The sequence below is a fragment of the Tachypleus tridentatus genome, chromosome 4 (genome assembly GCF_004210375.1).
Source record: "Tachypleus tridentatus isolate NWPU-2018 chromosome 4, ASM421037v1, whole genome shotgun sequence".
NCBI lineage: Eukaryota > Metazoa > Arthropoda > Merostomata > Xiphosura > Limulidae > Tachypleus > Tachypleus tridentatus.
In genome coordinates this window covers 115,378,280-115,404,229 of record NC_134828.1, presented here as the reverse complement: position 1 = coordinate 115,404,229, position 25,950 = coordinate 115,378,280, and the positions used below count along the sequence as shown (strand labels likewise).

At 31.8% G+C, this 25,950-nt stretch overlaps 1 protein-coding gene across 4 annotated transcripts in view; it reads right to left on the bottom strand.

The window, feature by feature from the left end:
• LOC143249922 (E3 SUMO-protein ligase PIAS2-like) overlaps nt 1-21,474 on the bottom strand; it is a 64,775-nt gene extending 43,301 nt beyond the window's left edge. For 3 of the 4 annotated variants that reach the window (XM_076500533.1, XM_076500535.1, XM_076500534.1), the window contains exons 1-3: nt 21,396-21,474; nt 15,840-15,997; nt 3,214-3,506 (exon numbers count right to left, since the gene is read on the bottom strand). In XM_076500533.1, the coding sequence (XP_076356648.1) occupies nt 3,214-3,506; nt 15,840-15,997; nt 21,396-21,416 (472 nt within the window). In that variant the 5' untranslated portion in view covers nt 21,417-21,474. Of the gene's footprint in view, nt 1-3,213; nt 3,507-15,839; nt 15,998-18,198; nt 18,362-21,395 lie in introns of all 4 variants that reach the window. The other variant, XM_076500536.1, reaches the window with a different exon arrangement.
• Nucleotides 21,475-25,950: the final 4,476 nt, after the last annotated feature.

Sequence of the window (25,950 nt, the reverse complement as noted above, 5' to 3'; positions counted from 1 at the left end):
TATGCATGATTTGATATTTTCTCTACTGTAACTATGCATGATTTGATATTTTTTCTACTTTAACTATGCATGATTTGATATTTTCTCTACTGTAACTATGCATGATTTGATATTTTTTCTACTGTAACTATGCATGATTTGATATTTTCTCTACTGTAACTATGCATGATTTGATATTTTCTCTACTGTAACTATGCATGATTTGATATTTTCTCTACTGTAACTATGCATGATTTGATATTTTCTCTACTGTAACTATGCATGATTTGATATTTTCTCTACTGTAATTATGCATGATTTGATATTTTCTCTACTGTAATTATGCATGATTTGACTGATCTTGTAACCACTATAAAAACCTTTTTTCCTTTCCAGAATGACTTCAGATTGTAACATAAAACTATAATAGTTCATCCTAAGTAGCTTTAAACTTTTAAAAGTATACATCTGCTTATACTAAACTTTTGTTTCATTGCCCTTTGAACTGTCACTGGTATTCCAGCCATAAAATGTATAAATCATTTGACAAATCTGTAGTTCACATTACCCTCAGTATAAATCACATGACAAATCTATAGTTCACATTACCCTCAGTATAAATCACATGACAAATCTATAGTTCACATTACCCTCAGTATAAATCACATGACAAATCTGTAGTTCACATTACCCTCAAATTAAATAATTCATAAGTTACTTTCAAGCATCAGTCATGAAAAAATATATTATTATTTATTTTACCTAATCTAACAAAAATATTTCTAATTTTTACCTTTTAGTTAATTTTATGATACTAATAGAGAGTAAAGAAGAAAAACAAAGTACTTTCCTGAATATTTGATTTTTGATGTTTATTTTGAAAGGCACATTTTTTTATCCCTACTTTTTATCCTAATGGTTCTACAGCATTAAAAAGCAGTGAGTAATTACATGCAAAAATCAAACAACTACCCCTGACTATCTCAACTTATCTGGTCTTCTAGCTATACAACAAGAGCCACTAAAAATTCAGCTCACCAATGTCACTTGTCAGAATAAAGTTAGAACTAAAAGTAAAACAAACAATTGTCTACAGAGAAAACAATGTAATATGTCATTTGATATATTTAAACCTTGGCTTTCTATTGGTTGTAAGACACAGTAATAAATGCCAGAGAGAGTTACTGACAATTTTTGAAAGAGACGATGTGATGAGTGGGTGTGGCAAGTAGAGGTTTGATCTTCTATTTGATGGCTCTGTAACTAAATAAGACTGAAGGCCATAGAAATTACTTTTTTCCTGAGTAATGTCATTATAAACAGTAATTTACATTAAATTTTAATCTTTCCGGAGGGATGGTAAATAAATTAAAAATGAGATGCCGAGATAGAAACTGTAACAATTCTCATACAAGGGAAATTCAGGATTTTATAAAAGTAATGCCATATAAAATTGGGAACTTAAAACTTATATACCATTAAAAGTTAGATTATTGGTTTTCTTTCACTGCCATTTATTTGTATTACACGATAAGAATGTATAGAGAAAGTATTTTTTTTATATTTTGCATATATTGTATTAAGCACTGCTTATTAAAAAAAACACTAAAGTTTAGTCCTAGTTTTGTGACATGTCTGTTGCAAGTTCATCTTTATATCACAAAATGATGATTTAGGGTTAATCAGTGTCACTTCTGTGAAATAATAGCACTCAAAACAATACATGAATGCTGAACTGTGTGTGTGTAGAACATATGCAAGTTATATTTTGGAATAATTATACAAACAATTTTATAACATGCAACAAAAATGCATCTTATTACTCGTGCTAAAACTACAGTGAAAAAACAAGCCAAAGAAGAGAAAAAATATATTTCTTATATTTTAAATTAACTTTTATTTGTGTTCACGATATACAAATCTTTACAGGATATGATTAAGGTGTTAAATATTTTTATAGCAATGGTTTAAATGTAAAAATTATTATTTTTCATACTTAATGATCAATACTGTAAGATGAGGAAACAGGGTAGAAGTCACCTTCAGCTACGATAGTTTTATTTTTCTAACAGGGTGGTTGGTCTTTAGAATGAGTTGGCTTCAGATGTAATAGATGTAATTAATTTAAATGAACTTAAGGTATTTTAAAAATATTTAAATGATATTGGCTGGATTTTATTAATTAAGTGTAGTATAGTATAGTTGATAGGATGACCTAACTGGACAAACAGATCTTGTCTTTATATTTTATATTATGTTACATGTTTGTAAAAAATAATTTGTAAGAAAGCATTTTTTGTAAAACTTCATTCAATATGAAAAAGTTCTTACTGATAAACAGTGACCATTTATTCAGTGATGTAGAGAAAACCCACTTGTAGAGAAATATATATGTAAAAACGGCTCGTTTGGGTTGAGAAAATTTTGTATGTAGAAGAGTGAACAACGTTTCGACCTTCATTGGTCATCATCAGGTTCACAAAGGTTGTTCACCGATGTTGTGACCATTTATTGTCAAAAATGGGTATTCAGTTCTCTGTGCATAATAAATTTGAAAGAAATTTATAACCTAGGATTCATTTTAAGTGTTGAATAAAATACAAATTAAATAAAAATTAAAAAAAGAATCACAACATCAGTCCAGAAAATGCACAATTCAACTACCACAATGTTCACCAAAAATAACAACTGATAATAACTATCTTTAGGTTGAGCAACCTGACATATGAATGAACTCCACTGTCATTTGTGTACACGAATAATTTTAATATTGAAGTTTATTAATATTAATCATAGTTTTATACGGTAGAAAAGTTCACTACAAATTTTAAAGATTCTCAGAAATTTCTGATTATTAGATAATGTAACATGAGAAGCATTTATGAAGGTAACATTTATACTGACAATTGCACTACTAACCTCAAGCATTATGCTATATTTAATAGGATATACACAAAATGCCCACGTTGACAGCTAGTCTGACCAGTACTCTCAACCAATTAGTGTACAGAGGGTACAAAATATTTGGCCCACAACCAATAAAATAAACATGGATGATAATTATTCCATATGCAGAGCTGTTTTTGGATGGGACCATGGTAAAGACATCAACCAAGAGTTATGCATCTGGCTACGTTCGATGGAGCAATCTTTTTATGAGAGTACTGAGCAAAATTGGCAACTGCAAAAAAAAAAATTAAAACAACAATTCTAAGTTTAAAATAACGTACTCACTCAAACTGCTTGGCTTTAATAATTCAGCAAGAACATCATAAAATGGTAAAGGTTTCAGACAAACATCAGGATGTACTGGGTATTTGGTCATATTATACCCACTTTGAATGTTGGCCACATTGTGTTTGGGGGAAGAGTAATCAATGGTTGAGACAGGGTGAAGGCTGCTGCCAGGGATTAATTGATTTCCTGGTATTGAATCCCGAGGTCCTTTCAAATGTGATGGTGGAACACCATAGAGATGGCCTGGATCGGTGGAAGTTATCAGTGAGGTATTTGCTGGAAACCTTTGCCTGTTTGTGGAAACAGAAACAAAAACTGTTTTACACAAGAAACATAATTCAACTGTCTGCTGGGCATTTTTATCTCCAACCTAAAACATGTAAAAGGATCATTAAACCATATTACAAACTAATAGATATCTTAGCCCTTTCAAGAAAAAAACAACAAAAACTTGTGTATAGTGATTTATATATGTAAATAAATTTAGGTGCAAACCACATGTATTAAGTAATCCTTTACTACAGAGAAATAAAGAAAATGCTACTCTTTAAAGTTACAAATACCTGCTTTATATTAGTAGTATTGATTTAATGAAAATGATAAAAAGGTTTAAACTACACAACACTATCATGTTCAAAAGGCTAGTTTTAATTTTCTTCTCTTTCTATAATATCCTCATCAGAATTGTCACACATCTTCTTCCTCTTTCTATAGCTTTGTATCCAATAATCTTCAATTTTCCATAACCTTGTTTTTTTCAACTTTATTTTACTGCCTTTGGCTTCCCTCTTCCCTGTTCATTTCATGTACAATACCAATGAATTAAAGATCTCTTATTATTTTCATAGATAATATTTCTACTTTACTCAAGTGTATTTAACATTGTAATATGATGGTTGACTGAATATCATCTTTCCGTATTTAGATTTGCATGCAACCACATGTAGCAATGAAAAAGACCAAAACTTCATAATTCACAATATACAATGTTTTGTATTAATATAAAACTACCCATTATGGCTACCACCATAGTTTATCGTGACTTTTGAATCTGGGACACATTACATGTTTTCGTAAAATGTGTTTTAGAAAAGAAGGCCTGATGCATTTATTATAATTAATTTCTGATCACAGTAAAGTACCTGCTCATATTAGAGTAAAAATATTAATCTATTTATAAAGATTTACAAAGAAATTTTTATTAGGGGTTTATAAAGTCATAAAACAAACTTACAATGATTAGAATACCCCAACAGATGGGTAGTTTTGATATTGTAAACCACAGTATAATTACAGCTTGAGAGTTTGAGCCAGTTCAACCCTTTGAATGTGTAATTACATTTTGGGTTGGTTCTTAAAAAGTTTCAATTATTCATCAACAAATGAATTTGACTTGTTTAGCACTTTTTCCACATCAAAATGCTTGGTGGTGAACACAGGTATAATACTAAGTTGGGAAATTAAAGGATGCACAAGTATTTTCATTATTTTTCATGATATCATGGGATAAATCCACTTCTTCTCCATGATGTACGTACACATGGCACTAATGATATATGAGTAACCTCACTGTCACACTATGAGAAAGTGTTTGTTGTATCACTGGATAAATATGCTTTTCACACCAAATGGTCAAAAAATCTCATTATAGCATCTAGATCAGTGGTTCTTAACTTTGTTGGAGGTACTGTACCAGACCAGTAGTTCTTAACCTTGTTGGAGGTACTGTACCAGACCGGTAGTTCTTAACCTTGTTGGAGGTACTGTACCAGATCAGTGGTTCTTAACTTTGTTGGAGGTACTGTACCAGACCAGTAGTTCTTAACCTTGTTGGAGGTACTGTACCAGACCAATAGTTCTTAACCTTGTTGGAGGTACTGAACCCCGGAAGTTTCGTACTTGCATTCAGTGAACCCTTTGTAATTGGAAAAATAAAATATAAGTTTTTTTCAAATTCAAAACATAAGTAGATATTTTATTAGTGCACAAAATGAACCATGCATCAGTTGCACACAATATCACCGTGTTCAAAGAACAAAACCAACAAAACATGAATTTCACACAAAAACAAAAACATAACTCAATGAATATTTACTGCAAATCAATGTGACTTTTGCTGTTGCCTTTCAGAGACAAGCAACACTAAACGTGAACGGCTGTGTCACCCATGCTGGATATAACTCTCTAATGGGGAAGTATCTGTCGAGAGACTTTGCGAACTCATCTAAGTGCATGGCAATTGTTTGTTTCAGCTCCCTAAGTACAGAAATGTCTCTGATTTCAGACACATCTTCGATCTTACTTACACAGTCGTCCAACAGGGGAAAGTTTGCAAAGTTATCATTCTCTGTTCGTTGTTTCCAAAACGGTAGCTTTTTTTGAAATGCCTTCTGGTTTTCTTCTGCTTTGATGATGTTGACTCCACTGCCCTGCATCTGTTGATTAAGATGATTGAGAGCATTGAAGATATCAGCCATATACGTCAAAATGAGAATGAACTCAGATGTTTTGAAGCAATCTGCAAAAACAGGGCTAATTCCACACACATGGCAAAAACACGATTCAGCACCCTTCCCCGTGATAACCACCAAACGTTATAATGGTACAGAAGTACCTCGAATTCAGAGCTCATTTCATTACACGACTCTTTGAAGATGCGGTGCTTCAGGGCACTATTTCACACAAAGTTCACACATTCCACTACAATTTTTAATACTTCTGCCAGTTTTGAAGGCAAGGTTTTTGTTGCCAACTCATGCCTGTGCAGAACACAGTGTGTTACAATGACATGTGGTGCATCGCCTTCACCAGCACACCAAAACCAAAGTTTCATCCCAGCATGACTGGAGCTCCAATTGAACAAACCGCAGAAACCATATCACACGAAAGATCGTTGTCTCTGAAGTCATCCACAAGTTTATTCACGTTGTTGTTGTTGTAAGAGGTTTACAAAATAAAAAAATCTTCTTTTATCTCGTCATTCTTCACATAGCGCACGAATATAACAAGCTGACTTAGATTGGAAATGTCGGTGGTCTCGTCGAGTTGAAGGCTGAATTTTGCTGGGATTGAAATCAGATCTGCAACTACTTGAGCCAAGATGTCATCTATTCTCTGCTGATGGTGTCATTTGAAAGAGGAATTTGGGATAACTTATTTTCATCAGCTTATCCCAGCATGATATTCATCATCTTCAATGCTGCTGGTTTAACGTGTGTTTCACTAATGGTGTGTGGTTTGTCCTGTTTTGTGGTCAAGTACACAACTTTGTACGATGCTGTGAGGATCGGTTTGTCGATGGGTACAAACTCGAGAACAGGCAAAGTAACCTTTTCATTGAACCTGGTTCTCTTTACCTTGAATTCAGCAAGCATTGTGTTCTTGTATTTCCCATCTCCATGCACATTTAGGGAGTGTTCTCTTAGTTTTGCTGGTGCTAGACCAGAATTGGTCAACTTGGCACTGCAATCATGCACTGAGGATGCTGACTCCCATCATGATCCATTATACACGTGAATCCATATTACACATATTCATCCAACCACTTTCTGTTTTTGCTCGACATAGTTAGTATGAAGAGATTGAAAGATTAGGAAGAAAATCACAAATGACGCACGATTACTATAGTCACAAGTTCCTTGCAGCACAGATATTAAAGCCAAGTGATGTGACGTGATCAGCCGCAGCCAATGACAGCCAAGTGGAGCATGATGTCACAAATCATACGAGTGTGGTGAACGGAATGGACACACACAGTGTTAGTGTCTTGACCTTCGCTGAACCCCTGAGACTGACTCACCAAACCCCTGGGGTTCGATTGAATCCAGATTAAGAACTACTGATCTAAAAGATTAAGAGATCTAAGTTTGTCTTAGAATATTGACAGTCATACTTCAAGTACAGCTAGAGTTTCAACCAGTTTAAGGGATTTAAGTTAGACTTGCTTCTAAATACTAAGTAAACAATACAAAATGACCTTTATAATAATAAATACACTATGTGTGTTAACCATTGTAATTAACATTGTTAATGAAACATTAAAGATGTAACTTACTCATAAAACACATAAAAACCAGATGGTTCTTCATGAGCTAACACTCATTTTATGCCCTGAAAAAAGTGACACAAAATTTCATATAATCTTCCTTTGTACAGTTACTTACCAATGAAAGTCCATTAAACAGTTTGAACACTGAAACTTTAGAAAAGCTCAAAATTTAAAATAAATTATAAAAACACATTGTCCTGTTTAACTGTATTTGAGAATATATGATACAACAAAAAGAAACTGATGTTTATTATGAAAAGACAAGTATTAATGAATTGTATCACCCCTAATTAATGCCCATGGGGATCTTGCAAACTGCAGGAAAGAGGGCTAACTATACTACTTATGCAGTTCTGGATTCTGTTTTTCATATGTGGTTTGATAATTTCTATGATAGTACAGGTGTTTTATGTTGGATTACTATTACTGTCACACAAGGTAAGCTTTATAAAAATACCAGGAAGCATTAATATGAGACATTATAGTAAATTAAACGAAATGCAAAATTATGCAATTAATAAAACTACTGCTCTAATTAAAAAAGTTAAATATAACAGAAACAGAATTACTAAACATGAGCCGTGTAACACAACTCATCATTCCAATTATTCCAAACACACACTTTACTAAACATAACATGAGCCGTGTAACACAACTCATCATTCCAATTATTCCAAACACACACTTTACCAAACATAACATGAGCCGTGTAACACAACTCATCATTCCAATTATTCCAAACACACACTTTACCAAACATAACATGAGCCGTGTAACACAACTCATCATTCCAATTATTCCAAACACACACTTTACCAAACATAACATGAGCCGTGTAACACAACTCATCATTCCAATTATTCCAAACACACACTTTACCAAACATAACATGAGCCATGTAACACAACTTATCATTCCAATTATTCCAAACACACACTTTACTAAACATAACATGAGCCGTAACACAACTCATCATTCCAATTATTCCAAACACACACTTTACTAAACATAACATGAGCCGTGTAACACAACTCATCATTCCAATTATTCCAAACACACACTTTACTAAACATAACATGAGCCGTAACACAACTAAACATCATGAGCCGTATCTCATTCCAAACATTCCAAACACACACTTTACTAAACATAACATGAGCCGTGTAACACAACTCATCATTCCAATTATTCCAAACACACACTTTACTAAACATAACATGAGCCGTGTAACACAACTCATCATTCCAATTATTCCAAACACACACTTTACTAAACATAACATGAAACACAAGCATCATTCCAACCAAACACACACTTTACTAAACATAACATGAGCCCAATCATCATTCCAAACACACACTTTACTAAACATAACATGAGCCGTGTAACACAACTCATCATTCCAATTATTCCAAACACACACTTTACTAAACATAACATGAGCCGTGTAACACAACTCATCATTCCAATTATTCCAAACACACACTTTACTAAACATAACATGAGCCATGTAACACAACTCATCATTCCAATTATTCCAAACACACACTTTACTAAACATAACATGAGCCATGTAACACAACTCATCATTCCAATTATTCCAAACACACACTTTACTAAACATAACATGAGCCGTGTAACACAACTCATCATTCCAATTATTCCAAACACACACTTTACTAAACATAACATGAGCCGTGTAACACAACTCATCATTCCAATTATTCCAAACACACACTTTACTAAACATAACATGAGCCGTGTAACACAACTCATCATTCCAATTATTCCAAACACACACTTTACTAAACATAACATGAGCCGTGTAACACAACTCATCATTCCAATTATTCCAAACACACACTTTACTAAACATAACATGAGCCGTGTAACACAACTCATCATTCCAATTATTCCAAACACACACTTTACTAAACATAACATGAGCCGTGTAACACAACTCATCATTCCAATTATTCCAAACACACACTTTACTAAACATAACATGAGCCGTGTAACACAACTCATCATTCCAATTATTCCAAACACACACTTTACTAAACATAACATGAGCCGTGTAACACAACTCATCATTCCAATTATTCCAAACACACACTTTACTAAACATAACATGAGCCGTGTAACACAACTCATCATTCCAATTATTCCAAACACACACTTTACTAAACATAACATGAGCCGTGTAACACAACTCATCATTCCAATTATTCCAAACACACACTTTACTAAACATAACATGAGCCGTGTAACACAACTCATCATTCCAATTATTCCAAACACACACTTTACTAAACATAACATGAGCCGTGTAACACAACTCATCATTCCAATTACACACTTTACTAAACATAACATGAGCCGTGTAACACAACTCATCATTCCAATTATTCCAAACACACACTTTACTAAACATAACATGAGCCGTGTAACACAACTCATCATTCCAATTATTCCAAACACACACTTTACTAAACATAACATGAGCCGTGTAACACAACTCATCATTCCAATTATTCCAAACACACACTTTACTAAACATAACATGAGCCGTGTAACACAACTCATCATTCCAATTATTCCAAACACACACTTTACTAAACATAACATGAGCCGTGTTACACAACTCATCATTCCAATTATTCCAAACACACACTTTACTAAACATAACATGAGCCGTGTTACACAACTCATCATTCCAATTATTCCAAACACACACTTTACTAAACATAACATGAGCCGTGTAACACAACTCATCATTCCAATTATTCCAAACACACACTTTACTAAACATAACATGAGCCGTGTAACACAACTCATCATTCCAATTATTCCAAACACACACTTTACTAAACATAACATGAGCCGTGTTACACAACTCATCATTCCAATTATTCCAAACACACACTTTACTAAACATAACATGAGCCGTGTAACACAACTCATCATTCCAATTATTCCAAACACACACTTTACTAAACATAACATGAGCCGTGTTACACAACTCATCATTCCAATTATTCCAAACACACACTTTACTAAACATAACATGAGCCGTGTAACACAACTCATCATTCCAATTATTCCAAACACACACTTTACTAAACATAACATGAGCCGTGTAACACAACTCATCATTCCAATTATTCCAAACACACACTTTACTAAACATAACATGAGCCGTGTAACACAACTCATCATTCCAATTATTCCAAACACACACTTTACTAAACATAACATGAGCCGTGTAACACAACTCATCATTCCAATTATTCCAAACACACACTTTACTAAACATAACATGAGCCATGTAACACAACTCATCATTCCAATTATTCCAAACACACACTTTACTAAACATAACATGAGCCATGTAACACAACTCATCATTCCAATTATTCCAAACACACACTTTACTAAACATAACATGAGCCGTGTAACACAACTCATCATTCCAATTATTCCAAACACACACTTTACTAAACATAACATGAGCCGTGTTACACAACTCATCATTCCAATTATTCCAAATACACACTTTACTAAACATAACATGAGCCATGTAACACAACTCATCATTCCAATTATTCCAAACACACACTTTACTAAACATAACATGAACCATGTAACACAACTCATCATTCCAATTATTCCAAATACACACTTTACTAAACATAACATGAGCCATGTAACACAACTCATCATTCCAATTATTCCAAACACACACTTTACTAAACATAACATGAACCATGTAACACAACTCATCATTCCAATTATTCCAAACACACACTTTACTAAACATAACATGAGCCGTGTAACACAACTCATCATTCCAATTATTCCAAACACACACTTTACTAAACATAACATGAGCCATGTTACACAACTCATCATTCCAAACACACACATGGTCCATTTAAAGAGCAGGCACTTGAATTGTAAGAAATAGTTAGACACTAAGACATTAATGAAATGTAAACTGTATAAGTGATATTATAACATGAGAACGATTACAGTAATATGAAAAGTTAAATACAAAAAAACAGCGATGCAAAATGTGAATTAATATTAAATATTGTAACCTAACAAATGACAACACTACACATGGAACTGTTATACAATTTGCATTAACTAAAGTCAGAGCTTAAGCTAATGGCATTTACTTACAAATTCTTAAAATTAATACAAAACTGAGGGTACACAAATGTTTAAAATTTGGTAAAATAAATAACATTTGTGAAAAATGAAAGTAAACAAGCTCTGTCCATGTATACTTGTTATGTTGAGAAAATTGAATTTAATAAAACTTAGTTGTTAAAACTTAGAGACTATTATTATTATTATTCATTTCTTGGTGGTTTTCAAACTTCCTAAGACAACTTTACAACTATCAAAACTTTTATTCTACAAATGAAGTTTATGCCATTCTAATCTGTATGTTGTTTGATGTTAAACTTACTCAAACTGAATTGTTTGGATGATGAGTCTTTATACAGTTTTGGTTTCCTTATTTAAGAATGAATACTTGATTTTTTCTTTAAGTATTTTACCTGACTGAAGTGAAACAAATAATTACAATTAAATCTAGAAAAGAATAAAGTTTACTTAATTTTAAAATGACTATATATCTCACTTTCAACAAGGTCTGAAGTTGTTACAGTAAAGAAGGTACGAGTCAAAGCACCAGTTTAAAGATTTTCTTGGTACTTACTATATATATAGTGTTTTACTTCTAAAGAATATTGATTTACTGGAAGGACGTGAGTTACTCGGGTGGAAAATTATCTTACAGGTTATAAGACTGAACAATGTAGTTTTGAAACCATGTTTATAAAATCTGCCAGTATATTGATTTTTTGTTTGGATTCATGTGGATTTACGGTAGATGTAGAGATATATGGGAGTGATTTTTGAACTGAGTATCAGATCTCATAATCTAAAGAAGATAACTGTTTGTTACACAGATGAAGAAATCAGCCTTATAAAGCACTCCTTCATTGTCACCAATAAATTCCAAACAATTATTGGGGAAAAATATTCAAACAACCACTAAATAATAAACCTCAAATCTCTACTTCAAAAACATTGACAATACTATACCAAAGAACAATGTAAATTACACTGCAGTTTTCCATTTATCTCTGATATCAGCTCAGAAATAAGCAAAACTTGGAGAAAACTTGATATAAGATTCCCATTGACTTCAAATTCACTCAAAAAAAGCTGGGATAAAACTAAAATTACAACAGACCAGAATTATTGATCAGAGAAATCAAGACAAAAGTGGAATCCACAATCAACACCAAACATAAGAAAAATCCTTCTATATTTACCACAATTACAACTCAAAAAAATTACAGTATATCTATACAAAACACTAACTTTAACCTTTCTGTCAATGGTCAAAGGTCATCACATTTGTTGACTAGCATTCAAATTTTTATTGAACTACTATTTTATGCATTTATATTGCTAAGTTTGAAATAAAATTTTAAATTATAATTCAAACTTTAATATTATACAAGAGTTAATTTCTTAAAAGTAAATATTAAAAGAACACACCTAAAAATAGATTTTGGTAAGTCTCATGATATTTTGAACACAACACTGTTTAATTAGATGTTTGTGATGTCAAAATACTAAGTCTATAGTTTTGTACAAATTACCAATAATAACAAGCTATAATATAAAATAAGAACTTCATACATATTCATCTTGCTGAGATATGGTTTATGTACTGAATCAAACACCGTGGTCCTGTTCACCTCTTTCCATTTTTGTAAACATACTTCAATATAAGATGTCTTCATATTTTTTAAACCTAAACACATATTAGTTACTATGCTTAACAGATTACAAGGAATTCTATGGTATCAGAATAATTATTTAAGACTTCTTGATTATTCAACTGTAAAAAAATTTTGATATTCTCCATGTTGAAATTTTAAAAGGCTTAGCAACCAAGTTCAAAGGTCATACCAAGAAGAGATAATTGTTTGCTTCACTTCTTGATTTATTGTTCTATGTTTTAAACAAAATAATTTTAATAATTTATAAAGTTAGTCAAATGACAGACACAATATAGTTAGGGAATGGAAAATAGCATATAGTCTTACTGTTTGTTTGTTTTTTATAGCAAAGCCACAGTGGGCTATCTGCTGAGCCCACTAAAGGGAATCGAACCCATAAATTTAGTGTTGTAAATCCAGAGACATACCGCTGTACTAGCGAGGAGCGATAGAGTCTTACCAAAAACAAACATTTGAAACATACTTAGGAAGTTTTAAGAGATTATACAAATAATATTTAAAATTTTATGGATGAAGAATAGTTTTTGAACATAACATGAAATCACTTTGCTCTCACACTAGTCATGAAACAGGCTTTTCACAAACAAAGCTTTGGTAAGAATATCCGAATAAAATTTCGATTTTCTGTGTACACATTCTAATTTCTACTAAAAGTTTACAAAACTTTACAAGCCGTATCGAAAGTTATAGTATTTTAATGACCTATATTCCTGTATCTAAGTAAATTACTTGTACCTAATAATAATAAAACTTAAGAAAATATTATACATTTGTAATATGTTTCCAAGTGAAATTTGTTAAAATATGAGTTCTTCATCATCTAAGTTACGATTTGTAGAGATATGCTTAGCTCTAGTTCAGGTAGCACTGACCTTTAAAACTCAGCAAATTTACATGTTGGGGAAACACTGTTAAACAATTCTCATAACCTTCCTGTTGAGTACAAAATAAAAGTATCATATCACAATCTCTGAAAGTATACATTCAGTCACATTTGTTGTGTGCATAATTAATATGGCAGAATAAAAAGAAATACATAAATGTTTTAACACCATAACTTAAGAATGTTAAAATCTGTGAAAATTGATATTTTGCTCTTTATGAACATTTTCATTGCTTGAATTGAAGACTGCAACTTTTCTGTAATGTTAATGAGCTAAGACCAGTTAAATTTAATTAATTTCTTCATTAATGGTAATTAGATCCATAACAAAACAATTGGTAAAGATTTTTTAATCTTAAAAAATGAAATTCATGGAAGATTGTAATATTAACAAATATGCTGAATTTCATGTTGATATTGGCTTTAATGGTCAAGTTATCATGTTAATAAACTGGTGACCTCAGTGGAAACGGGGTTTTGAGAAAATAGCTGTTAAGACAAAAGTGAGTTATTTGGGAAAGAGGTTAAATTTTTCATTTAAGCTAAATTTTAAATATATAATTTTTGGGTTAGTGTTACTTCAAAATTTTTTTTTCTAGCAGAGTGATTGACTTGTGAAATTAATTACCATAACAGTAATAAAGGCCAACATGGTACAGGCGTTTAAGAGGAAATTGTATAATTTCCTGAAAAGTAAAGGGTGAGTTTATTTTTCCAAGGATGAATGTGTAGGATCAGCATTAAAGAAATAAACTGTCCCTCATTGTCCACAGGTTATGTTAAATGAGCAATTTTCCTTGAACCATGCTGAATAAATATACGGGCATTTAAGATATCTTAATCCATATGAGAGAAATGATCTAAAGGTTCACAAAGCAGGTATAACCCTAGTAGCACTGACACAGAAAATGAAGCCTTACATTGTTCACATTAGTTGTACAGATGAATAAAGAGCAAACAGAAACAGAAATTGTCCCTTTTGCTACATGGGAAGTGAAACAGCCACAAAGAGTTTCCAGTTCTCAACCTCAGAGGATGAATCATCTTTTAATTACAGATACCACAGAAACTAAGAAACTTTTGTTTTTTTTAAGTTAACTGCAGACAGTGAAAGACAATAGAAAATGAGGCATTATGGGTTCAAGTACTCAACTTCTAACCCTTAACTGAGTTTCCTCAGTTGCTGTTTAGTGTGAAATTGGCACATGGATCTTGTCTGATAAATGGGGCATACCTGATGTGTTTGGGTGACATTATCCATTGAGTTTTAACAATGATATCAAGGACTGACAACAGAAAAATTAAAATGGAATTTTGAATATATTTATAATGTTTCTGATGTTGATATATACATGGATTAGGAATATTCTTGGTTTTATAACAAGTCTAGAAAATCTGAGCTGTTGGTAGAATAATTACTATACTTCCAAAACACAGATTAAAATGTACAACTGTGAGTTAATGGTTGACCAAATCACAGCAACCAAAGAATAAAAACAACCCTGATTTGATTAACAACCAGCCTACAGACACAGTTACTTGAATAATGATAATTAAAAGACTAGCCAAATGAGAACAAAATAACCTTAACAATTTGATTTAACTAATTGTTGACCAGAGCATAACAAAAAGTAATGTGAACAAGTCTGATTTATAGTGAAAATATAATAGAAAAATCTTTCTAACACTAATTAATTAATGCATAACTGAAATCCATTATTAAAAAATGATAAATGTATTTATGTAAACATTCTGTATATACTATAAACAGTAATAAACAAATACCACACAATTCATTGATATTTGCAACTTAGTTAAAACAAACTATCACTTGTACAATGAAGAGTTTATTAAACATTCTTACTTATGAAGTTCTTGGATTTTCATATTTATTGATGTACTCCTGAGTTTTAACAATTCCAGGGATCTGTACTGTAGCTCTTGTTTTTTGCCTGACTTGTTTCTTCCAGCAAATCCCAGTAACACCTGTAGCTCAGACACCCTGAAGTTCAGGACCATTTGCTATAAACAACACAAACAGCAGTCAATACATGTGTTCTAAAGATGGCTAAATACATTTTTATTTCAATTGAATTTCTAATCATGAATTAATAAAATATCATATCTGTCACATTAGAAACAGAATGCATAAAGCAGTGCACCAAAATGAAGCACACGAACAAAAGTTCACATAAACATAAAACATTGATTGTATAAATGAAGTTCATTATAATGTACAACAGTCACTTTAAGTTAATGTTCATTAACATATGACAGTGACTGGGAATGTAAAAATATGATAATGACGGTATATGTAAATATTTAAGGTGGTGCAGAATAATGATTCAAGTTGCGAATTCATTTATGCTGTAAAACTGATACCTAAATTTACGTAAGGTTTTTATCCATTAATATATGCTCTCCATTAGAGATGGGCAACTCGTGGAAATTAATTATCACATTCAACTAATTAATTATTCACACAAGACTTTAATAGTTAGAATACTCCAAAGTATCACTGACTAGTATTTTGAAATATACAGTCACATTTCAGTTATTATACATTGTATATGTATATAGATTACTACTATTTAGAAATACAGGAAACAATTATACCTTTTTCCTACAACCTTTGAACTCAGTTGCTGCTGGACAATGGTTGCTGAGCCTTTTAAAATTTTGTACATGGAGGTAATCAAACAAAATTTTTTTTTGGTTTTATATATACAGCTGAATAACCAAAAAAAAAGATAAATAACTATACTGTTACCATAGAATTTATTATAATTTATTTAGCTTATTAAGATATATTTAGATTTTAAAAAATGTGAAACTTCAAGCAGACTACTTTCTTCAAACCTTGGTTCAAAAGAATGTGGTAGCCTTTTCACACATTAAAATGGCTGAGAGAACCACTAGGGGTCATTCTAAGTTGTTGATTGGTTATTCACATCATAAGTCATTGAAATAAGTGTATGTAAGGGACCGTTTCTAAAAATGGAAAGGGTTGAACAGAGCTGCTGTGTTTGATTCAGTACATAAGCCATATCTCAGCAAAATAAAAATATAAGGTTTTTATTTTATATTCTAGCTTGCTAATGTTAGTAATATGAGTTTCTAATTTGTACAAAATTATAGACTTAGTATATTGACGTCACAAACATCTAATTTTAAAGTGCTGCATTCATGATACTACATGACTTGCTAAAATCTATATTTAGTGATTTTTTATATTTACTTTAAGTAATTAACTAGTATGTGATACTAAAGTTTGAATTATAATCTACAATTTGATTCCAAACTTATTGACATAAATTCATAAAATAGTAGTTCAATAAAATTTTGAATACAAGTCAACAAATGTGAAGACATGGGTCTTGACCCATGACAAAAGGGTTAAATCCGAAACATTCCCAAGCAAAATAAACTACACACACAGACCAAATCAAGAAGTAGGGATTGTGGTGTACAGTACAGTGGAAAGTCATATGCCAGATGTTAACACAATTGCACTAGAAGTGTGTCAAACTCCCACTGGTGGAAACTTGTATACCACATGTTAACACGTGGGAAGTTCATAACAAGTAGAGAGGTAAAATTATTATATAAGTCGAGGTATGGTATCATAGTAGAACTATTATTTAACATGACACAATGCTCACAAGTAAATGAATATTTTAATAAACTGGGTTAGTCACCCAGCTACAAAGTTTAATTTATTATAATGACATGTTCTGACTGGGCTTTAATGTATATCCTTTTAACATTGAAAGACAACACTAATAATTATTTAAACACAATGCTAGTTTTATGATTTATTAGTTGAATCAAAACCAATTCAGTTCCTTAGCATAAAAATTTATCTATCTACTTCTTCTACATACAGGTAACCATCATAAAATAATCAGGTAACATCACAAAATAATCAGGTAACCATCACAAAATAATCATATTTCAAATAAGCTCATGTTCCATCACACTTTATAAGCTAATTTCTTCTCCAGATCAAACATTCTTTCTTGCTAATCATAAGTAGTAGCTAACAAGAACCAACTTTCTTGTCAACTTAAGCAGAAGGAATACTTTACAAAGATTCACAGTGCTAAACATTTCATAGTTTTAACAAAAACAAATGTATCTATATATAAGATCACGACTAACATTAGCAACTGAACTTGAAGCTTAACAGTTAATGTCTACTGCTTAACAAAGTTGAAATTTACCTAACTAATGATCACATGGACTTCAGTTGTACAAGGGATTCTGGTTTTCTTGTATTACTCAGTTTAATCATACTTTCCTCACAAGTTTGCCTGTTTGATTTTTCAAAATTTAGCTTTAATCCCAGAACAGGTAGAAGACTGTACCTAAAAGTCCTGCAGTTTTCTGTTATTCAAACACAACAGTAAAGAGCTGAAATTAGTGAAGGCAAATTTACTTGTTAGAAAAATGTGGATTCTTTTTTTGATTTTACAATTACCAGAGAAATATAGTTTTACATGTTGTTTCTGAGTTGTATGTTCCCAGTATACATGCCATAGTTAATATGTAAATTGGCGGTGAATGAAAACTTGTTTTGAAATTCCATAATACAGTTAATATCTGCATCTCCTCTACAAAATAAAAATTATACTGGGATAAAAAAATTAGAGATATGAAAAATGGCAGAAAATATAGAAGAATAGAAACATTGGAGAGACTGAAAGAAAGAAAACAAATGAACACTGGTTAAGTGTTGTAGTGCAATATATCTTATATTTTATTTTTGAATAATACTTTCCGTGATAACACATTAATTCTTTAATAATGGACAGAAAACCCAAATTACCTTTTAATCAAGTAAAAGAGTATTCTAGCTTCAAATATTTTTGGAAGACAATGATGTGATGGACCTAAAGAAGCATCTGTCATGTCAAATACCAAACATTAAAAATATCAACTGACAAACAAGAGAAACAACATGACAGGATAAATAAACATTTGTACAAAGAATGCCTTTAAGATAAAACACTGTTAAATAAAAAAGTTTTAAAACAGTGCAGCCACATGCAAGTCAGGCAGAAATAGAGACAAAAGGTGAGAGTTCAATTTACTCATTTCGAGAAGCACTTTCCATAGCTGGTTTAACAGTAGCTGATGAACCTTTGTAAAGAAATATTATCCAGCAACTTAAACAATACCAAAATGTAACAGTCTACATGAGCAGTACTTGTTGAAAGTCTTTTAGAAACTTGTAACAGAAATAAAAAATAAAAAAGGATGTCTGGATGTCGATGAATCTTCAGATGTGATCTGAAAGTCTACAGTCAATACATTAACAGATGTTTCTAATGTTGCTGTTTCAAACAGCACTAGTATTGCTTTGGTGTTTGCAAAGTCATTATGGTAATATAAGTAGTGATCCGATGTTAGTAACATGGTATTCGATTCTACATAGAATATACAAGAGACAATGAATGACATGCATGTTGGAAGGTATTGGTAAACTCTTGTATGTCAAGTATATTTCATGTAAAACTGGTTATCACATTTTGTGCCTTGTGTAAATACACCTACAAGTTTAACAAGTGTACAGTATTATGTGTTTTAAACTTAGAAATGTAGTGAGATCCTCTGTTATTGCTTCTACATTTTTGGTTTAGTTTCTTTGAGTGTGTGTGTATACACATATAGGCTGGTCTAATGGCTGTCTTAGATAGAGAATGCCCTGAACAGAACAATGTCTAAACTTTAAAGAAATCATTCTCACTTAATAACAGCAACAAAACTTATGTCAGCATGTGTTCCTGGATATAAAGCTTGTATCAGTTTTAACTGTACAGAAACAGCTGAAGCTACACAACATAAAATGAACCACATTATGAAAGTCAAATTTGGAACAGAGCACAGATGCTGTACTAACAGAAGAAGTGTAATTTTAGGAATATTGTCATTTAAAGATCCTACTTATACAAGATGAACCATTAATGAATTCTGTGTAGCCCTGAGTGAAAAATGGTAAAATCTAAAAGAAAGGAATCTATCCACCACAAATAAAAAAAAAAGCTATAGATGCACACAAGAGTGCTGGATCCTAAAGTCAGGTCAGAACTGAGTTTGATCACAAGGAAATGTCTTCCCTTATGGTTATGGAAGATGTAACAACTATAACTCTGCAACCAAAATTAGTTAATATATACCACAACACTCTAGAGACAATCCAAAACTTACAGCAGGGAGATTTTCAAAGTACATCACAGCCACATACCCAGCTCTGTCAACATCAACATTAACTTTTGATGAAAGTAGAACATTTCTTCACTAAATTTTCTATACTCAAAAGACAAGAGTTAACTGTCTAATAATACACTTAAACATCAAATGTTAAAATATGTTGTTCATCTGTAACCAAATTAGTGAAGTAAATTGTTTTCTGCTTATTGTTTAATTGACCAATAAAAACACAGCATAAACTTGTGACAAAACCACAGTTTTTATCCTCTGAAAGATTTTAATTAACTGTACATTTTGTTTCTAAACTGAAAGCAGTAATCAAATGTTTTTTTTTCTTTTATTGAAAGATAATCCAAACTGATAGTCAAAAAGACTACTATACTTTATCGCAACCTAATGAGAACTTTTTTTTTTTAAGACTGAGAGTGCCCACCTGAAAATACTTGGTTCATGTTTATGAATGTCTTTACATGAAAAACATTATAAATTGTTGGAAGGACTAGAACAGTAAACTTTCTTTGGATTCCCCTTCTACTTATTCTTCAGATTGAGTGAGTAGTCAGCTGTACCTTATTTGAGTATTTCTCTTCTTTTTCCTGAATAAACTCTATTTCGATCTGAATACTTTAAAACCATTTTTGAATAACGCATTTTACCTACTTTTTAAAAAATTAGCGACTTGATTTTAGAAAAGAGAGAGAGAAAAAAAGATTCACGTAAAATTCAGAATCCTTAGTTTAATTATGTAGTTATAACATGGTTTAATTTATACGAGTTGTAACGTAACTATTGCAAACTTAGTTACTTATTCAAGTCACCGTCAATGTTACCAAACGACTAACTCGGTTAGTGACTGCGACTTGCAAGTTGTACTGAACTTGATTAAACTTCGTGTAACTGTAAGCTTAATTAAATCTATACCTACTTTTATCTGTACTACGAACAGGGTAATAAGATTAAACAGGTGTTTAACAGTGTAATAAACCTTTCAATATTTTAAGTGGTAAATTTACAAATTATAATGTAGTAATTTATATTTTTATATCAATAATTAAGTAAAATTTTACAGTTACTTTATTAGCTAATAAATAAGTGTATCACATTTCTGCAATCTAAAGAAACCTTTACAATTTCAAAAAAAATCATATATATATATATTAATCTATGAACTAACAGTATCTAACTCATTTCTCTACTCCTTACTTACTCTTAACTCTGACTCCGACATTTTTTGGACATAATTTTGTATTCTCCACAACCGAGTTTTTACATAAAATAAAACGACAGAGGCCGCTATAAATAACTGAGGAATTGATATTCTCAGATTATTTTGTGATTTATTATTATGATTATTTAACAAAAACCAAGCTAAAGAAAGAATTAAATAATATTAAATAAAATTTACAAGAATATTGTAAAATCATATTAATGAGTAAAATTTAAAATATTTATTACTTACTACTAAGTTAGTTAGTTAGTTATCACCATTAGATTCCATCAAGAAACATTGTTTGTTTGTTTGTTTGTTTTGGAATTTCGCACAAAGCTACTCGAGGGCTATCTGTGCTAGCCGTCCCTAATTTAGCAGTGTAAGACTAGAGGGAAGGCAGCTAGTCATCACCACCCACCGCCAACTCTTGGGCTACATTTTTAAAAACGAATAGTGGGATTTACCGTCACATTATACGCCCCCACGGCTGGGAGGGCGAGCATGTTTAGCGCGACGCGGGCGCGAACCCGCGATCCTCGGATTACGAGTCGCACGCCTTACGGGCTTGGCCATGCCAGGCACTTACTACTAAACGGCTTGAAATTACAAGAAAGAAATTGAAACAAAACTAAAAAGTTGTGTCGTGCAACAATGTTTATATTTAAGCTAAAATTAGTGTCGTAAGAGCAAATTACTAGATTTGTGGCTAATTTTAAAGATGATTTATTTTTAATATCATGATAGAGCAACTTAAGAGATCTCTTAGATTGTTTGTTTTTATTTGGAATTTCTCGCAAAGTTACTCAAGAGCTATCTGTGCGAGAATTTCCAAATTTTGAAGTGCTATACCAGACGGAGAGAAAGAAATTATTGATCTTCTCTTACTAATGAATAGTGGGATTGACCGAACTTTATAATACTCCAAGATTGAAACGTGAAAAGATGTTCAAGTGATGGGATTCGACCTCACCACATGCACTTTGCGAGTTAAGTGCTCCTACTCTCAGGCAGTGCCAAACCTTCTTTCAGATAAAGAAAAATTATCTAAGATCATCAGTAAAATACAGTATACATTATACATTTCGTTTGCTGTTAATAGGAATTTTTGTTTTACATAATTGACAATTAATTTAACCTACCACTCATTTCTAATAAAATAGATATTATTGACATAGATCTTGAGGATGGTTTTTAATCTGACGTATCTGCAATACATCCTATATTAATTAAAGACAATTACAAATGGCCTTCTAATAGGCAGGTTCGGAAGTACATAGTTTAAGGAGTTTTCTGTAAATCCTCTTAACTTATAGAATACGTAAGAACTGTAACTATTTATTCATAAGTATTAGTAGGTTATTCCATAATAACAGCATAGTTCGCTCTTTAGGAAATGATTATCTTCAGAAACAGTTATTGTGTCTGTCTGTTATCTGTGATCTATTTAGTAAGCGAAATTTACATATTTGTTATTGACTGATTAAGAAGAAACGGCGCAAGTTTTTACGATAACTAATTTTTCTATAACTATACGTAAGTTAAACGTACTTTAATGTTTGGATTTTATATTGAAAGGTTGTTGCAAACATCTGCTGAAGAAATGTGTCAATACATTGTGCTTATGTTAACTGGAATTTACATTATTTTTTTATCAGATAATCTATAAGAACATTTCAAACTACAGAACGCGTTAAAAATACATGTACTTAAAATATATGTATATACTGATACATAGAAAGGTTTATTCAGACTGGGCGTTGGAACTTCACACGTTATTTGTTTATTAAAGTTTTGCGTATAAATTTTGATGTCGAAAACTCTTTACGTAATAATTCATCAAAGTTCGAGAGCTTATATGCAGGATGAAGTAAAATCTTAACTAAGTTTTCTTTAAACACAGTTGGCATATAACTACTTATAAGAGACAATGATTGTTAAGTGTTTTTATGAAAAACTTCGAGTTCAAAATTACCAACACAATTATGAACTTACGTTTAAATGCTCAACATCGAAAAACTGATGACAACAAATAAAAAACATCCTGGCCCAGCATGGTTAGTGAGGTTTCTCGTCTGTGTTTAATTGACGGTCGGATCTGTTAATTATGAGGTTAGTCAACGGTTTGTCGTTTTGGTGTCTTTTCTGTTGTTTGCATCTTAGTTTTTCAACCGTTGACTAACCTCATAATTAACAGATCCGACCGTCAATTAAACACAGACGAGAAACATCTACTTAACAAAGGACTCAACCTCGCAATAGCACCTAGGTACATTCCAACCATGGAAATCAAAACATGTTTAGAAGACCTAGCCAGAAGACTTGTGATACTTTCTACAGAGAAGAAACACAAGGAAACAACCAAACACAACCAACAGAAAGAAGACAACTTAGATAATTTTATTGACATCCAACAGCCAAACTTTCCAGGTAAAATTACAAATTTATATTTTCCAGAAACACCTAAAAAACAACATCTTAAACGATTTTTTCAAAGAATTTTCTCACAAAACCATCAACATAATTTCACAAAACAGAAAACTAAAAAACAACCTTACCTAAAACAAGACAAAAACATAAAAATTCTAAAAGCAGATAAAGGTAACGCTATAGTCATAATGAACACGAATGAATACATCCAAAAAAATGAATAACATCCTATCAGACACGAACAAATTTAAACCAATACACACAAATCCAACAAAGACACACGAGACGCAACTGAACAAATTACTACTACAAATGAAAAAAGCCAACACAATTTCACAAACACTTTATTCCTACCTACGTAAAACCGACTCACACACACCGCAAATATACGGCATCCCCAAACCTCATAAACCAGATTGTCCATTACGACCAATAATGTCCACATATGAATCGTTTAATTACAATCTTGGTAAATACATAGCATGGGCATTCTCCAAATATGTAACATCAGCCAGCTCATTCATCAAAGACTCTTTTAATTTCAAGTCTAATCTAAATCAACTTAATCATAAAGCCTTAATGGCCAGTTTCGATGTTATATCCCTCTTTACAGAAGTTCCAACCACTGAAGCCTGCAAGATAGCCTTAGAACTCTATATCCGAGACCCTAACCCATCTATAGACATTCCCAGCAACCAATTAGCAACTCTCATAGAATTCACCAAGATGAAGACAAACTTCGTGTTCAACAATTACGACTATACACAAACAAATGGCCTAAGCATGGGCAACCCAATATCACCAGTTCTAGCCAATATTTTTATGACACAACCAATTAACACAGCATCACATCCAACACTATACTGGTACAGATATGTAGATGACACGGTTGTGGGATTCAGATCTACAGAACACACACTTAATTTTTTCAATCACATTAACTCGATATATCCCAACATTAACTTCACATGTAAACAAGAAGAAAGCAATCAAATATTATTTCTTAACTTCAAAATTACAAGAACCGATACACAATTTAAAACAGAAATCCACCGAAAAATCACCCATACTGGACTATAGATTCCTTGGGACTCAGCTCATGAAACAAAACAAAAACTCAACATACTAAGAAACCAAATAAACACAGCCATAAAACTATGCTCACCAGATAAAAGTAACGATGAATTAGACAAAATAAAACAATACTTCACCAACACCAATAAGTTTCCTCCACAAACCGTAGATAATATTATATGCACACACCTAGACAGAAAGCAAAATCAACCAACAAAAGTAAATATATCCCACGAATTAAAAAATCACAAAACCATATACTGCTGTATACCATATATTCCTGACATCAGCAAACAAATAACTAACATTTGGCAAAAATTAGTAACAAAATATGACATTCCAGTTGATATCAAAGTTATTCAAAAACCAGGCACAAAACTGAGGTCTATACTATGTAAAAACTACACTGACAAACACCACACCAACATTATTTATAAAATACAATGTGATAACTGCCACGACTTCTATGTTGGAGAAACAAGTAGAAAAATGGAAACCAGATTCAAAGAACATAAAAAGTCACCTTCACTCGTTTTCGAACACTGCAAGTCAGATAAACACAACATAACCATAGAAAACACTCAAATACTAAATAAAGAAAGAAACATAAACAAACGCAAAATTAAAGAAGCCTTACTTATACAACAACTTAAACCCAAAATAAACCAATATAAAGGAACGCCTTTATACCTATATTAATATAATAAAATAAATAAAATTATATATTCAAATATCTAATACCGCGCTCTACATTTCGACACACAGTTACACAACCCCTTTCAAACATGTGGTCAGCTTCCGGTCAGTTACCTCTTTCTTTGTGAACCTGACGATGACCGAAGAAGGTCGAAACGTTGTTTGCTCTTCTATGTAAAATATTTTCTCGACCCAAACGAGCCGTTTTTGCATATAAATTTCTCAACAAGTGGGTTTCTCGACATCACTGACTTAACAAGATGGTATAGTCATTTACTGACTAGCCTAATATAACACTTTTCACGAAAGAGAACTTACCATTTTCAAGTCCTCTGTGTTGATAATTTTTTTATTG